At 41.1% G+C, this 18,752-nt stretch overlaps 1 protein-coding gene across 1 annotated transcript; it reads right to left on the minus strand.

Annotated features, from left to right (window-relative positions):
- Nucleotides 1–761: 761 nt before the first annotated feature.
- Nucleotides 762–17,687, minus strand: SLC35G2 (solute carrier family 35 member G2). Its single transcript, XM_072143461.1, has 2 exons — nucleotides 17,461–17,687; nucleotides 762–4,777 (listed from the first exon to the last, which is right to left on the minus strand). Exon 2 carries the CDS (start codon nucleotides 4,759–4,761, stop codon nucleotides 3,523–3,525), a length of 1,239 nt encoding a protein of 412 aa, XP_071999562.1. The 5' UTR covers nucleotides 4,762–4,777; nucleotides 17,461–17,687; the 3' UTR covers nucleotides 762–3,522.
- Nucleotides 17,688–18,752: the final 1,065 nt, after the last annotated feature.

Raw genomic sequence — 18,752 nt, forward strand, 5'->3', positions numbered from 1 at the left:
TAAGTAAGGCTCGTTCAACACTTGCGAGTATGATGCAATAAACTCGCATCACACTCGCGGCGCATGCTGCCCAGATCCGAACGCTGCAAACAGAAACTGAACTGACACACTGAGTTCAGTCCCGGTTTGCAGCGTGCGCTGCGAGTTCACACTTGCAATTGTGGAACAGGCCTAGATGTGCCACATAATGAATTCCCATTGCATTTGGCCACATCTTCAGAAACATTGGAGGGAATTCTTTAAGACTGGCGCAAACTCCGTAGACCAGGTGTGAATTGAGTTTTTTCTATAGTCTCCACTGGTTGTCTGGGTGCCTACCCCTCTTCCCTTCCGATCTCTACTCCGACACGCCTAAAGTGGCATGCGGGTCAGGGAAGCCAGAAAACTGTTTGGAGATTCATGTACCTTCTCCACCACACAACTGGTGAAGCAGGCATAATGAATCTCCCCCATTGTCTATGATTACTCAATGAATATCGAAACCAAAGCACCTAAACTCAAATGAAGTACGACCAAATTTGCTGACTTCTTGCCTACGTATAGCAACATTTTTATTCTGGGTGCAGGGTCACCTAAAAGAGATTTCCAAAAATTCTGGAAAATCCAATGGAGGCAGAGATGGCAACAGAAAAGAGAGCATGTTGTTCTCACTTTGCTCCAGTGAGTCCTTGTTTTTGGACCCACCTCCTAAGACCAGAGGACATTACCTCTCTCATGTGAGGAGGCCTCTTATTAACAATTGGTCTCTTGGCCCCTCTTCCGACCTGATGGAATGGATGAAAACTATAAGTAATGGATCCATGCAGGAAACAGAAATCAGTGCAGAGTAAGTATGCTTTCTATATTTTTGCCACTCCTGCCCTGACCTCCATAGGGATTTTCAGAATTCCTGGAAAATCCAATGAATATGTGATCATCATAGTAGGCCAAATAAAACTAAACAGCTGAGATGATTAGATCTTTTCCCACAAAACAATATATCAATGTCCTGCGCATACAGCATGACCTGCTGTCCAAAGCATTGCATTTACAATGAGGCATCAGTTTGCCTTTAATAAAGGGAATGAACAAGTTGCCTTTATAAGATGACAGAAGGTTACATCACTATGTGCATTCTTCATGATCATAATGAGATCAGTCCAGGCTCCAGGTGGTTCCATGTCTTTGATTCATATCATTGACTCGTACTACTGTCAGCAGTTTTTCTCAAAGGGAAGTATGATGTCATTGATCACAACTAGCTTCCCTATTAGTGTGTCTAAGCTATGTGTTCATTAAATGCCTCATCTTCTTTTAATAAAGCCACTAAAAATGTAAAATACCAATCCTCTGCACCCCCACCTCCTAGTTCCACGGTCTCTGTTTTCTTTCTTCCATTGATGTCTTGATGTGGGCATAAGACTGGCCATAGCGGTGACCTTGGAGCACCACTGAGGTCACTTCTATGACCTGGCAATGTGTACAGAATTCAAATGACCCTGCTGCCTTAATTCAAAGATTGACAGGGGGTCAGGAGGCTAAGGATTAGTAAGGTATTATCTCTTCCATCTTCGACCATTGTAGATGGACCCTAACATTTTGTGGTGGCTTGACAAACCCTGACATCAATAAAGCTGTGTATACACTAGATCAACAATAGCAACGACTCTCCTCTTTGGGTTAGTCCAATTGTATATGTGTAGAGAGGGGTCAGAAGAGGTAATGGTTGGCCTAAGGAGCACTCAGTTGATAGCTATGGACAGCCAAAGATTTGAGTTACATAATCACCATGGAGCTGTAACATCGCAATGAGAAGCCACCGGCACAGAGTCTGGGTAGTGTTCATTATTTCCAATTTATCTTATTGGTACCTTAGAAAGACTATCCAGTCATTCATATGGACCTTCAATGTAATGTCACGTCTACACAATCAAAATTTTAGTAAAAATGACAGTTTTCATACAATGTTAATTATTTCCTATGCAAAAAAGAGTGAATAAACATGATCATGATTGTACTGCACCTTCCATATACAGGCAGTCCCCGGGTTACATACAAGATAGGGTCTGTAGGTTTGTTCTTAAGTTGAATTTGTATGTAAGTCGGAACTGTATACTTTATAATTGTAACCCCAGCCAAATTTTTTTTGTTCTCTGTGACAATTGGATTTTAAAAATGTCGGGTTGTCATAAGAATCAGGATTAACACTAAAGCTTCATTACAGACACCTGTGATAACTGTTATAGCTGATTATTGTAGCCTAAGACTAAAGTACAGTAAGTTGCCAACATCCAGAGGTCCGTTTGTAACTAGGGGTCATATGCAAGTCAGGTGCTCTTAAGAAGGGGACCGCCTGTACTCAATATACTCCATCTCAGAACAGACGTGGCTACACAACCTATTGTTTGCATTTTGAAAAATACTATAATGATGATAGTCACATTGATATTAGATTTGGCACATATCTTATTTCAGTATTCAATATTCTGACCTTGGTCTCAGTTCACATTTACATTATTTGCTTCAGGGCATTCTGGCATGTATTCCACAAACAAAACATAAGGGGAGATAGAAGTGTCTGAGAGTAGAACTGTTCTGGTTGCCCATGGCTTTAAATTTCCCAAATCTGTTTATAAAACTAAAGCTGAGCTCTGATTGATTTCCATGGGTAACTAGAACAGTTCTGCTCTCAGACACTTCTGATAAATCTCCCCCTAATTCAGTCTTGTAAATGGGACAAGTGGGCGGGGCATGTCATTTATTTTACATATTTTTTCTTGCCTGTCGCACACAGTTGAAAATGGTCAAGTAGACAAGTACAGATTATTCACACAAATCTGTTAAAGGGGTTGTACCAATGCAGGAGGGTATCCTCCATCTGCAAAAATAATTACTGGGACTCGCTATCGATCATGAGAACGGGACCCATCACTAATGTGATGAGTGACAGCAGGATGGGTCCTGCCGCTCCATTCAATTTTATGGGAGCAGTCTGAAATGCTTTCGCCGTCCATTCACTGTTTAAGTAAGTGTTGGAAATAGCGGAATGCTGTGCTCTAAAATCTCTGGTAATCCCATACTATTGATTAGAGTCCTACAGCTCCACCCACTAGTAAAAATGGCACCCACATTCTCTGGTTCAATGGGGGTTATGTTCGCATGAACTCTGGGGGTTCCAGCAATGGGACCCTCACCAATCATTTGGATCTATGGATAGGGCATAACATTTATATTGTACATATATTATAATTATTTCAGATAGTCTTTGAGAATCCACCAGGTCTGATTACTCTAGCCACGTATCTTTTAATGCAGCCACCCGTAACAAGATTCAAGTAGTCATAATGACATTATAATACAGTGACAACATAAATTATAAATTAATAATAATTTATATTAAAATATGTTCTTAATCTATTTATCTCTATTGTTTGTCTCCAGGCTTTGGAGTCAATCGTAGGTTTGGTCACCCCAACAGTGGAATGTATAGTACGCAACACTGTCACAGACACATTACAGTCAACAAATAGGAGACATTGGGCCTCATTTAATAGGTGAGTCCAGAATTTCTTGGTAATCTTGTCTCCCCAGTCTTCCTAGGTAGAGTTTGTAGCCAGCCAATGCAAAAACACTGATCATGATGACTGCCCCACCTATTACATCATAGACACTGGGGAACATATGCAGCACCAGAAGTTGCAGGATCATAGCCACTACAATCTCCAAGTGCTGCACGGTGCTGACCAAAGCTGGGTGGAACTTGTACAATGCATAATAGACACCAAGGAATGCTACAGTAGAACACAAGCAAATAGCAAGGAGGTAGCCCCATGTTTCTCCATCCAGGGGTATGATTGGTTCTTGAAGAATGAACATTGTGCAGGCTCCCCAAACACTTCCAGTCCAACCAAAGGTAAAAAGCGCAGTCCACATGCTGACCTTCTCTTTGATAGACCTGTAGACTATCATTGACAGCGCTGTGGTAAGGCCAGCCATGACCGTCATGGTGTAACCAAAAGCTTCCTTCCAGACACCAAGAAAGGAGTTTTCCTCATCTACTATATTTGGTATCATAACCAAACATGCACCAAATACACTGCTCACCACAGTGATCAAGTCAACTTTTGCCATATGTTCATCTAACAAGAGGAAGGCCAGTATAGCACTGAAGACTGTAGTGGTTGCTCTCCACATAATGGTCCCATTGCTTGGTGGAACAATGGAGAAGGATGTGTAGGCACAGGTAATGGAAATAACATTGCACACTCCATAGAAGAATAATCGTAGTCTATACCCTGGAGGCCCAAATGGAGCCTCTTTATAGTAACAAACCATGATCACAGATAAAACTTGCATAACAGAACGGATGAATATTAACTCCAGCGAGGGCACTTTGGAGCGGTCAGAAACCAATCTTGTGATGAGTGCTACACACCCATGAGCCATCGCTGACCCAAATAATACAGCCCACATTTTCCTGGACTGAAAAACAGTACTGTCTGCAAAACTCTGTAACTGTTGAGCGAGATCATTGTCAGGATCCTCTGGTTGCTTTGGTCGGGCATCCATAGTTCCAAAAAAGGTTCTTCCCTTCTTTTTGGCATCTCCTAGCAATCTCTTCTTCGGATTCTCCTCCAAAAATCCTCCATTGTCCTCACTGGTGTCTTCATATCCTTCATCTCCAGGTTGTGGATAATGAGATGTGTATTTCACTGTCACAGTGTTTGGATGTATTTTCACTCTCTTCTTGGTAGAGTAAGGTTTGGATGGTGACTTGTCCATGTCTTGGAATAATATTCTGTCAAGTGTAAAAGAAATAAAGTATCAGAGTTATTGCAAACATAGATTATAACATAGCTATTGAGAAAAAAGGGTGAACCTCCAAAATGCGGTTAGCAGCAAGTCCATTGCAAAACCAATTTTTATTTGCAGAAAATATATGTGGACAGTTCACCAATTGTGATTTCAGCTCCATCCACCCAAAAGTGTTCCTGGCTAATCACCTGGATTGATGGTACCACTCCTTCTATAAACAGAGAATAAATATCTTGGACCACAATGCCATAGAAGAACACAAATTATACAGTGAAAAAACGGAACACCATATTATATAGTAAGCGCTTACTGGTCCAACGCATGCGCAGTGGGATTCACACAACACCAAAAACAAAGATGGAGAGCAAATGCGTGTGATGCTCAATGGTCTGTGAGTAAACTGAAATATTTAAACTTTTCATCTAAATTGTATGAGGAACTGTATGATATACTAAAGTGGAAACGGTATTGGAGAGAGTTGCACAAACGAACCGGATTGAATATACAAGTGATTACTCCAACACTATAACCATATAATTTTGCTTTAGGATGTTTATATAGCGATCGCAGCAAAACCTTACTATTTAAAGGGTGGAATATATGAGTTAACATTAAACGGAGCATATACATATCGCAGGTTTACATCTATATCTTGTGCAATATTGGAGTCACTACTGGCTGTATACTGCCCATAAATACTTTTTACGAACAGCACTTTATGAACATTATTACTACTGCTTCTAAGCACTTTCCATCAAGGTATATGTTTAGAAAATAATATTGTAAGACTACACTATTGGGCTTATTTACTATGGCTCGTGCACTGCACCATCGCTGGACTTTGCGTTCTTTTTGGGTTTTGCGTGGCTTTAACAGGTATTTAACAGGTGTGTGCGCTGGAATTTTGGCACACAAGATAGTTTTTTGACACAGCTACGCTGGCTTCCATGCAACAAAAATCAGGGAGCGGGCCATCAGACAACCCGACTGATTCGGACTGAGTGCGGGATTTAACTTTCAAATTGTGTCACAAGACTATGCACTTACATCCACCGGGAAGAAGAAGGTGAACTCCAACGGACCTGAGCTGTGAAGCGACACATGCAGGATATCAGGCGCACAATCGTGGCACAGTGCATTATAGACTGACAATGGACTCGCTGGACCAGGTAAGTAGATGTGCCCCTATATCTCAAGAGCGTTGCAGATATACTTATGTGCATGAAATTTTATATATATATATATATCAGTATTTTCAGTATATGCAATATTGGATTCATCATTGAATATACTATCGAACAAAATGGGATTTCTGTAATTGTTATTTTTATGCAAAATAAATATTACATGATTTTATTTCTATTATATTTTTGTGCATAAGTATGAGGGTTCACTAAGAATTGGTGCTCTGGACATTTCTTTTCGTTACTTATCTATATCGTTGATACTCAAGACAGTCCATGATCACAAATTTTACATCCCACTTGGTTACCTGTTGAGTGGCCCCATAACCATTCTTTCTTGTCATACAGTGGGATATGTTTGTGCCAAACGTTGAAAGAACACCTCGGAATCCTCCTGACGTGTCCTTACCACGTATGGCAAAAGCTGAGGTGCGAACCCAGCATTGGTGGAGACTGAACCAGGAATTACTAGTAAACTGTAGCCTCATGTTGTTTAAAGGAAACTTACCACCAAAGATCTACCTTAATAGGTGCATCTAACCTATGTAAGGATAGTCCTTTTTAGGGCTAATCCTTTATTCCACTATATCTTTTATTATCTTAATTTGGGGAATATGCAAATTTTCTAAAGAGGCTACTGGGGCGTGGAGTAGCTGGAACTGAGGCTACACGGCGCAGCTACTTCCACGCCCCAGTAGCCTCTTTGATCCTCCTATCCAGATATCTTCAGCGTGCAGCTCCTTGTAGCTGGTCCGCGAAACCGGAGTTCTGCATATGCGGAACGAGCCCTGCACCTGTGTGACCATGATCAGATCTCTGTCCACTGGAAATAAACACAGAAGATTTCTATAGAATGACAGCAAGTAGAGATCTAGAAAACCTGGAGGAATTGATACAGAAAGTATATTGAAAAATCGTAAAACTTTTTATAATACAAGCAATAACATTAATTTTCTGAAATGGGAATAACCCTTTAAATACAGTATTACTTCTGATGGACTGGATTGTGTGACATTACTAGCACTAGAATCTCCAGCCCTTGCACAAAACACAATACACTAAAAATAGTAGCAAGAAAAAGGACATTATCACCTCTTGTGCTTATGTGATTCTGTAGCCACTTATGCTGACACCTGCTGAAATATTGTGCACCTGTTGATAGTAACAGTGGAAAATGATGGATATAGCAGGAATATAACATCATGAGGGTGACAGTTTAGCCACCATCTGTGGCCACAAAACAGACATGTATTAAAAGATCAATGACCTATCATGACAGTGTGGATGCAATGAATTTCACCTTTTAAAAAAAAAAAAAAAGCCTATTTTGCGCAGTCACTTTTAATGGTAATGTTACATATTCCTATGTCATTCTCTGTTTGTAAGGTACAGCTTAGGATGCATTAATATCTTAGTCTGTTTGATGCTGTTTTCCATCTGTGTGAACACTGGTGTATTACTTTCTCTGGCAGCCCGGATTGTCTTGCTCCACACTCGTCAGGGCGCATTCACACAATGCGTTGCGTTGTGCATTGCATTTTTGACACATTCCACTGGCTTCAGTCTTGATTACATGTTAAGGTTACATTGCGTTTCCACTGCATCTGCTAAAACGCAATGTAACCTTAGCATGTAATCAAGGCTGAAGCCAGTGGAATGTGTCAAAACGCAAAGCACAACGCAACACATCGTGTGAATGCGCCCTCTGTCTCCTGCAGCTTTGCTCCGGTTCATCAACAAATCCCGTCCACATGCTGTGTCTAAAAACCTCCAATGCAGATTGCAAAGGTTGAAAGCCAATGCAATTGCACGGTTATTGTAGATTGGTTTTTGGAAATTCTGCTTCGAGGCTATAACCTAAGGCCTCATGCACATGACTGTTGTTTCTCTTGGTGATACAGTTGATGTAACTGTGGTGGCTCGCGGGTTGCACTTTTGTCGGACTGTTCACCATTTTCGGTGGTTTGTACAGTTTTCACAGGTATTTAACAGGGGTCTACGCAGGGAATGTGTCGCACGTGATCAGATTTTGGTGCAGCTGTGCTGGCTTCCATGCAACACAAATTAGGGAGTGTGCCAGCGGACGATCCGACTGATTCGATTCGGACTGAGTGTGGGATTTAACTTTCAAATTATGTCTCAAGACAATGTTCTTACATACACCAGGAAGAAGAAGGTGAACTCTGTCGGACCTGAGCAGGGAAGCGACACATGCAGGATATCGGGTGCACAATCGTAGTGAATCGCTGCACGCAGCATTATAGACGGTCTATGCACTTTCGGTGAACTCCAGCGGCCGCATAAGTAAATGAGCCCCATTGTAAATAGAGATGAGCAGACCCGGTGGTTGAATTTGGCTTTTGGGTTTGGCTGCCTAAGCCGGACATTTTACCAGGTTGCCAACAGCTAATCCGGCAAATGAACACCCCTAGCAACTAGCAATGGCTATGATTGGCCAGAACATCAAACAATGCTTTAATACCGAAAGTTCAATATATTGGATTAAATGTTATGATTCTTGACTATGACCTAAAATTACTGGCTAAAATCGAAAAAATATCTTGGCTGACATGTTGTGATTTACTTTCTTAGTAACAGCTGTAATCACATAAAAGTGTGTTTCCATAGTTACTGAATAATAGGTCCGGTATTTATGATGGCTACTTTTAGTCAGTATGACCCTAACATGATGTTATTTGTCTTGAGTCACATATCAAGAAAAAAACAAGTTAATCTTTTTCCATTGTTATTTCTGCCATCATCTTGAATCATTGCATTCAACTCATTCCCCGTGTGCCTCTATGCACCATATTAACAAGGTAACTCATCAGAAACAATGTGGCAGCCTCACACTTTTTAATCGTATTCCATTGAATAACATTTCGATAATCTGAGGCAAAGGGACAATACAGCCTGATAGACTTTGAGTGTTGTATGACAGCTTCATTTCACAGGACTGTAATATGCCCATGTGCATGAGTCTTAAATTAAGTATTCTAGTTAAGATGAAAATCACATAGAATGCAGATTTCTTCCCACAAGCTCAGTGTCCCGAATAAAACCTCTTCCTTGCCACCCCATACAATTCACCTCTAGGTTGTATGGAGCAGTGTACAAAACTGAGATGTGCTCACATAGCTTACTGTTATCATCCATCTAAAAAAGTAATGCTGCAAACTCAAATCTAGATTGTCAGGAAACCCCACTATTTCCGATCTACACACTCACAGCCCCCCCCCCCCCCCCTACTGCTCACCTGCCTATGGAATGAGACTGCAGAGAGCTACTCATAGAGCTCACAAAAAGCCTGCATGGAGCCCACAAAGAGACTGCATAGAGCTTGCATCCGTATATACGTCCCCCATAGGGCGGCAATGGGAGCAGCACATATGTGGCACCACACCGCTCCATACACGGGGAAAAGATAGGGCATGTGCTATCTCTCCCCTTGTTACGGGCGCCATGCTCAATGAACGGGTCACTTGTTCTCCTCTCCATTGCGGTGAAGGTACGCTTCCCGGCTCCGACTGGCGGACACACGTTCGTGTGAATGCGCCCTTAGTCTAAAAGTCTAAGCAAAGGCGTTCCAGAGAATTGGTGCAACTCGGGAGAAGTCCTGGAGACATGTATGAGAGGTTTGAATTAAGGTAGAGATTCATCTAATATCACTGGCAGATAAAAGAGCACGGGAAGGGCGATAGACTGAGAAGAGAGAAGAGAGATAGGGAGGTGCAGCATTATTCAGAGCTTTGTGGATGAGGGTTATTATATTGAACTGTATTCGGAAGGAGACAGGCAGCCAGTGCAGTGATTGGCATAGACTGGAGGCATCTGTGTAGCGTCTGGTCTGAAAGACGAGCCTGGCTGCTGCATTAAGAACAGATTGTAGAGAAGAGAGTTTAGTGAGTGGAAGAGCAATTAGTAGGGAGTTACAGTAGTCTAGACGAGAGTGAATCAGAGCAACAATTAGCATTTTAGAAGTTACAAACACTATAATACTATATTATAATAACGTGTGAACATTCTGTATCACTGTAGGCTGTAAAGTAAGATGCTTTTTATGTATCTGGCTCACCACTAGATGTCATCAACTGAATAGGCAATAATGGGGCTCATTTACTAAGGGGCCGAATCGATGGGTTTCCTGAATATTACCGTATTGCGCCGTTCGTCCTTGAATTGCCCCGGGTTTTTGGGGCACCTGATCGGATTGTGTCGCATCGGCACCGGCTTGCATGCGATGAAAATGGGGGGCGTGGCCATCGGAAAACCCGATGGATTCGGAAGAACCACGGTATTTAAAAAAATAATTTGTGTCGCTTGACATGCACTTACATGCACGGGGAGAAGAAGGTCAACTCCAGCGGACCTCGGCGCAGCAGCGGCACCTGCTGGATATCGGGCGCACGACCTTAGTGAATCCCGGCAGACGCGAATCCACGTCGGACAACGCACCACGATGGACCGGGTAAGTAAATGTGCCCCAATATGTTCTCATTTATTCCTTAGGCTCACGTTAATATCTGCCATGGGGCTTCTGTGTTATAGGAGCGGAACAAAAGAAATAAAGAACGTCCTGTATGTATGATGTGTGGGACCCTAAGGTAGTCTAGACAGCCTTATGGACTTATACTGAGGTCTACTGGGCTTCTATTATGAAAAGCATACAAAGCTTTTTCCAACACAATGTAAATGCAGCATAACCTGACAGTTCATGGGGCAAAGGTAGGGTAAATGATGTGTTAAAATCTCAGGTCCACTTTTGCAGTTAGTCCATGCAAGACTACCCATGAAAGTGGGAGATGTGTACTCCTCCGGGCTTTTTCCAAGTAATGTCACTGTTGTTACATGTACAGTGGGGACCTCGCACAGTGTACGCTCTTCGTAGGCCAGGAATGCATGCAATACTTTGTATCCACCACTCCTAGGGTATTGTGGCCTCTGCTGAACGTATAAGTTGCTCAGCAGGAGGAAACCCGGATGGAAAGACATATCAGTGTATTTTCTGGTGAATATGGCGGATGTATCAAAAAATGTGATGTGAATATAACCTTACCTTTTTTAGTGCTTATTTGCTTTTATTTTGACCAAAATCCAATACTGAAAAAAAAAACACTGTAAAGCTCCATGTTATATGCTGCCGTACAAGTTATGTTAACCTGGTCCGATGTTTTGATAATTCCTAATATAATGAATGAGGTGGAAACATTCTGCCATTATTTTTCTCCAGACTTAAAGTAATTACCATCTAGTGGTGCAAACCTCGAGGGAACCTTGACGAGGTGATAAGTAGTAAAGTACATTTGCAAAAATGGCTCATTCATTATAGCGGTATAATAAGTAAGTAGGGCCTCGAGGAGAGACACAGCTATTTCAGTGATTATCTTCACACAAGTGTTTCAGGGAGGCTTTAGTTTGATTGTTTTGGAGTCTTAAAATTACATAGGGGCACATTTACTTACCCATCCCGTCGCGATCCCCGCTGTGCGTCGTCCGACGAGGATTCAGGTCTGCCACGATTCACTAAGATCATGCCTCCAATTTCCTACATCCATCGCTTCCCCCGTTGAGGTCCGCCGGAGTTCACCTTCCTCTTCCCGGTGCATGTAAGTGCTGATCTTGCGACACAATTTGCTTTTTAAATTCCGCAGTTTGTCCGAATCAGTCAGGTTGTCCGACGTCCACTGCCCCTGATTTGTGTCGCATGCAAGCCGGTGCCGTTGCGCCACAATCCAATCGCGTGCGCCAAAAACCCGGGGAAATGCAGAGCAAAACAGAAAAAAACGTGAAACCCGACGGAAATGCGCTGTTCGGACCCTTAGTAAATGTGACCCATTCATGATAAACCAGGGACACTTAGATTCAGGCACTGGATCGCAAGGTTATAGTAATGTCTTGGAAGGACCCTGATAAACCAACACTGAGGAGATGGCTGAATCTAGTTAATAGCTTTGTCCCCCTTTTCCAAATCCTATACAAAAGTCGGAAGTGTCCATATAAGTTTGGGAAAATCTGGAGATCTCTGAGACAACTTGATAATTTATGTTCTGTCATGTAGGAGGGTTGTGGAGGAGGTGCGGATGTATATTTGGGTGCATGTGTAAGTGTGTTTTCTGTTTTGTCTACTTATGAATTGGTCCTATAATCTTTCTGTCCCCACTGGGGCCATTGCCTTAGTCTCTAGAGCAGTGATGGCTAAACAATGGCACTGGTGCCAGAGGTGGCACTCAGAGCCCTTTCTGTGGGCACTCAGGCCATCACCAGAGATGACTCCAGGTATCTTCCTGCAGTCCCAGACAGCCCAGGACTTGCTATGCACAGAGCTATATTAAAGTGACAGCTCTACCTGGGACTATTTTATGCTTTATTGGTGTCCTCAGGTGCTGGTATCAATGAAAACTGTGACAGAGCAGGGAGTATAAATCACAAATTAAATTTCTGTGTTGGCACTTTGCGATAAATAAGTGGGACTTGGTTGTAGTTTGGGCACTCGGCCTCTAAAAGGTTCGCCATCACTGATCTAGAGGCTGTCATTCGTCTGCTGGTATTGTACATTTTGTGATATGTACAATTAATTATTACCACCTGCTTATTTTGTTGTATAGTTCTTTATTCTAGAATGCATAAATAAAACCTTTTTAAAAAAAAACAAATACAGGCAGTCCCCGGGTTACATACAAGATAGGTTCTGTAGGTTTGTTCTTAAGTTGAGTTTGTATGTAAGTCGGAACCCTATACTTTATTATTGTAACCCCAGTAAAAAAAAATTTTTGGTATCTGTGACAATTGGATTTTAAAAATGTTGGATTGTCATAAGAACCAGGATAAGCAAAAAATCTTAATTAATCTTAATCTTAATCTTAATCTTACAGCTGTTTATTGTAGCCTAGGACTAAAGTACAGAAAATTACCAAAATCCAGTGGTCCGTTTGTAACTAGGGGTCGTATGTAAGTCAGATGTTCTTGAGTAGGGGACCGCCTGTATAAGAAGATTAACACAGTCACTGTGCAGAGATCCAGGCACCATGATTGTGGTAATCTTCTTACATTTGGTTTTTTATGCATTTTAGAAAAAGAACTATAAAACAAAACAAGTGAGTGTCCCTGGTTTATCATGATGGATATTGATGGTAGATTTTCTTTAATCTATATTATATAATTGTAATATTTCAGACAGTTCTCCTGACAGCCGCTCACACTGTGCTGCTCCATTCAGGTGATAGGTCTCAATTACCTTTCCCTCCTCGGTATCGTGGGTCTGGGAAAAACTTGAATCAATTTCTGAAAACCTCTTTAAATGGATTAATTCTAATAGTTTTCGAAGTATCCGATAAATTCTTTTGTACTCTGAACATTGTCACCATAGCAACCAATCCTAATCCATGGTATTCCATCATGAGGCATCCCATATGCATTTACCACATGTGGTTTCGATGGCTGTTTTCTCACAGAGAATTGATCTCTATGGTAAACACATCCTGAAATCACAGCATGGGTCCATCATGTCTCATCTCTGGGTTATCCAATGGTATTATGTGAGGCAGGAATAAAAGGGGTTGGCCATTCCCATCTTGTACATAATCCTGAATGGTCCCTAAAGGGGTATTCACATTTAATGTAATAAATCTACCCAATATTAATATTTTCTAAATTGAATGTTATTAAAATATACACCAGTGTGAAGATAATTTCCCATAAATGTAGCCATGTTGTTCCTTAGAAACAAGATAATATAACCACCTCTGCTCTCTAACCTATTGAGCTAGTGAGGCGCTTAATCACCTAGAGTTCATCACCACAGGACGGGACAGGTAGTAACTCCCGGCCATTCCATGTTCAAATACAATTTGTATCACATGGTCAGAAGTATTCAGGCAATGGCTGAAGAGAGATTACCCTAAATAAACAGCTGTTAACATTTGCGTTTACAAAATGCAACTATTAATGCAATGTTAACACATTCATTTGTTAATGCCTTGTTAATGCATACGTTAATGCGTGCGTTAACAGTTGCGTTTTGTAAATTCAAATGTCAACAGCTGTTTCCTTAGGCATATCTCTCTTTAGCTGTTGAAATGCGTTTTAAATGCCACATGTGACTGCACCCTCAGACCCTTTGCTATGATGCTCATATTTAATTCACATCCTGTCTATTTCCTTCTGATACTCCTTGAGAGGTTTTTCTCCTTCATTGGACTCCAATTGTGTTTAAATGGTTTGGACTTAGGAATTAGGAAAGGCATAAACCTGTCTATGTTAGACCTCACAGCTCACAGTGCATGTCAGAGGACATGAGAATCATGAGGTCTAAGGAACTGCCCAAGGAGCTCAGAAACAAAATTATGGGAAGGCACTGATCTAGCCAAGGTTACAAAAGAATTTCTGCAGCACTCAATGTCCATAAGAGTACAGTGGCCTCCATAATCCCTAAATGAAACAAGTTTGGGACGACCACAACTCTTCCTCCACCTCGCTGTCCAGCCAAACTAAGCAATCATGGGAGAAGAGTCTTGGTGAGAAAGGTAAAGAAAATCCCCAAAATCACTGTAGCTGAGCTACAGAGGTACAGTAGGGAGATGAGAGACAGTTCCACAAAGTCACCTATCACTGCAGCCTCCACCAGTCAGGGCTTTATGGCAGAGTGTTCAGACAGAAGCTTCTACTCAGTGCAAGATATATGAAAGCTGCATACAATATGCAAAAACACACATGAAGGACTCCCAGACTAGGAGAAATAAGATTCTCTGGTCTGATGAGATTAAGATGAACTGCATCATTCCCAATAAGACTCATAGCTGTAAAGAGTTTGTATGTTCTCTCCGTGTTTGCGTGGTTTGTGAGCCCCGTTGGGAACAGGGACCAATGTGTGCCCTATATAAATAAAGAATTATTATTATTATTATTACTAGCTCAAAATCTGCTTCTACTCAACACTGAGCAAAGGGGCTGGATACCATTTGATTAGCAACATCTAGTGGCATTGAGTGCCAGAAGATCAAATAAGTAGAGAACAACCTCCATTAATCAAAATGGTTCTTTTAGAACATGACACGGATGACCAATTGGATTCAGTAAGGGGAAAGGGAATATCTTAGAGTCTTTAGTTTCTTACACACAGAGGAGCAAAGTCAGCCAAACCCCGAATGTTAGTAGGTCCTATTGACTTTTCTTATGTATAATGCGGTTTGTTCCTCCACTGCAATGGAAGGTGTATGTGCAAAATTCCAAACCTACATCTCCAGGTAGAACTCCCCACTTTACTGAAATGTAAAAAATATGCTTTATAAAATGGGGCACATTGTTCTATTGCAGAAAGTTGTTGCGACGCCCAGTCCCAGCATAATCAGCTCTTCTGTACCCGCTGCCAGCCATCCTATACGCAGCAATCAGAGCATGGAGACATGTTTAGTGGTCAGCCAAGGTACTGCACTCCCTGCACTATCCTACCCTGAACCTGCACTATCTAACAACAGCCACTACACAGTGTTGGAGACTCTTTCTATAGTAATGAATGGAAGGCAGCAGCTGGTTGGTATCGCTAGGTGTCAGCCCACCAGCAATCAGGATACGCTATTAAAAAAAAGCTTGGAAATGCCCTTTAAAAAAGTGACAAAGGTTTATTATAAATCTACAGCAAACTATTCTCAGTTAAAACTGCTCAATTATAAATATCCTTGCAACTATTGTACGTTAAATAAATGCATATTAAAAGAAACAGTGAAAACTGTATAAATAATGACATTTTTACATCAATTATCCATTCAATAATATTGGCACAGATATAGAGATGATAAGATACCCCTAATATTAATAAATGCCAATGTAGTTTTTACTCCTACTAACTTGCTGGACCCTGCTGTGTTGTTTGATGTCACATCTGCAGATGGCCACAGACAATAACCATGACTGTAGAGTCTGCCAGCAGATGACATACAGCGTCCTTCTGCAAACAGCTTAGCTACTATTAGCTTTCAGTATGTTTCTCTTTTTTCCAATCCATTTACAATTTGCATTAATCTTGTCTTTCCTGTATGCCTCCAGTATTGAGAATATGGGGTAATGAAGCACCTAATCTATATTTTACCAAAACCCCTAATTCTTTAGAATCTATAATTCTACAGATTATGGAGTTTTACATTTTGTATCTTTCAGTCCCTTTAAATACCAGACTCTCTCAATCCACCATTGATAACACCATTTACGATCCTCCAGAAATATGCTGTATATTATACATTGTTGTAATGTTATTTGATGTCTTCCTTGTTAGCTCAAACACAATCCACAATCTAAGAACATGCACTTATTATTACTATGATTGTAGCTCCGTTCCCTTGGGCTATTACTAAGCGAATATACAAATGCCAGCCCTGGTTTACAGCTTCATTTGCTACAAAGATGACATTAAAATGACAGAAAAACTACATCCAGAGTATTTTCTCGTTACGTCTTCATCTATATTATAGCCAGTTATTAAAAATACTATAATTCATTACAAATAAACAAACGGAGGAGCCACTGGAGGAGATTAAAAAGATGATATTCCATAATACTGTCGATGCAAGGCAACTATGTATGTGTTTATTTTTTTATCAGGATTAGAGCAGGATACAAATAGTATAAATAAAGATACAAAAATTGTATTTCAGATTATCAACTCTATTGCAGTCTTCAAACAAACGGAGGAGCCACTGGAGGCAATTAAATTGATGATATTCCCTAATACTGTAGTTACAATGCAGCTATGTATGTGTTTTGTATTAGGATCACAGCAGGATACAAATAGTATAAATAAACATATAAAAAATCATATTTCAGATTATGCACTATATTGCACTCTTCATACTGACTGTATCATAGTATAGTCTACGCATCAAGCAATGGGAGACCGAATAGTTATGCAGCAGAGCTCCAAAATCTACTATTGCCCCCGACTTCCCATGACTTTCTGATATTCATATCCCCTGCCGGTGAAACTGGTTAAGTCGACCAACAAACCCATCTGCAATGAAGTGAGGTGGAAGACACGCATCATAGCTCCTGACTGCGAAGCAGTTCACCACTATGGACAGCAAAGCCATGAATGCACCAAGGGCACAGCTTGGTGTCAACACAAAACCGCATATATTGAGACCACGACATGGGCTGATGGACTGGTATGTAGGACATACGAATCGGTGAAGATGGATTCAGCACCATGGACAACAGAGTAATAAAATTGTTCAGCACCATGGATAGCAGTGTAACCAAATTATTCAGCACCATGGACAGCAGAGTGGTGACTTGCCAAGGACACGGCGCTGGTTGCCTCTCCTGAAGCCAATGTATTCCCTAATGTATATCTTATGAGTGTATTGCTTAGTGCCAAGGCTTGACGGAGAGCCAAGGCACCATTCATTCCATCATCTACTCTAAATCACCATCAGGGCACAGTGCCCACTGCCTCGCTCTTAGGAAATCCCATTCATCTGCAAACAGCCATTACCTCTATAGTAGTAGGCGCCGTATACTGCCTCACAGGCTCATAGTTCTCTGCTTCTGGAATGAAGACATTTTCACTTGACTTTTTTTTTCTCTTTTCTTGGTATCTTGTACGGTCCAGTAGAGTGGTAAGAGGAGCCTCACAGTATTCTCTGTGTATGTCTACAGGGATCTGCAGGAAAATAATGATTATAGGAGGGCAGCGAGCTCTCCCCACCCCCTGCCTCCCCCTCCTTTACCCTGCCTCTCCTGCTCTCCGCTCACATTGCATTTGTCAAACATACAAGAAAGGAAATAGGGACGGAGGTTGCAGCTGGAGGGGGGACTGTGATAAGCCATAGAGCTGCATGGATGGGAGCAGGAGCGTGTGCGCATGAGCAGCAGAGCCTGGGGGGCATCTGGCACGCCTGTCATAAGCTGTTTGCTCTTATTGTCTAAATGTGCATGGAAATGTTATAATTCTTAATAGTTTTCTTGTGCATTTTTTCCGTTTAACCCTTGCACTCCCTGATTAGAGAACTGTCATGATTTTGTCAATGAATTCTTTACTTAAAGCAAGAAGATGGACATTCATTACTTATTAATAGGGATCCGAGAGAATTGTAATACATATTTTCCTTCACACATATAAACAGATAACGTTTTTCTTCTAATACATACAATTTCTGAATTCTGAAGGAAGCGAGTCAGTAACATGTTAAGTCCCATGGAGTGAAAGTGAATCTTTCTAGCAAGTACCTACTGTAGCTGCTGATAATAATAATATAATAATAGTCATTTTTCTTCACACATATAAAATATTGATGGGTTTTTCTAATACATAAAATTTCTGAATTCTGAAGGAAGCGGGTCAGTAACATGTTAAGTCCCATGGAGTGAAAGTGAATCTTTCTAGCAAGTACCTGCTATAGCTGCTGCTGATAATCTAATAATAGTCATTTTCTTTCAAACACATAAAAAAATTAAAGGGTTTTTCTAGTAAATACAATTTTTGATTCTGAACTAAACTCTAAAACTCTAAACTTGATTCTAAACTTTTCCCTTATCGTTGTCACGTGACTTTGAGGGTGATTTTGTAAAGGTAAATGGTTGATATTTCACATAAAAGAGTTGTAGAAAGGACAATTCACACTCCACCTGAGGGGGGTGGTAGTTTAATGGGTTAAATCTGATGACAAGTTCCCTTTAAAGTGAACCTTTCAGCAGAAATGAACCTAACAAACCAGTAGCTGATCTGGTAGATTTAAACCATCCAAATCACCCCTTTATCATGGCCCAGTCATAAGTCAATATCTC

This window comes from Engystomops pustulosus, chromosome 3 (genome assembly GCF_040894005.1).
Source record: "Engystomops pustulosus chromosome 3, aEngPut4.maternal, whole genome shotgun sequence".
In the NCBI taxonomy this organism is placed as follows: domain Eukaryota; kingdom Metazoa; phylum Chordata; class Amphibia; order Anura; family Leptodactylidae; genus Engystomops; species Engystomops pustulosus.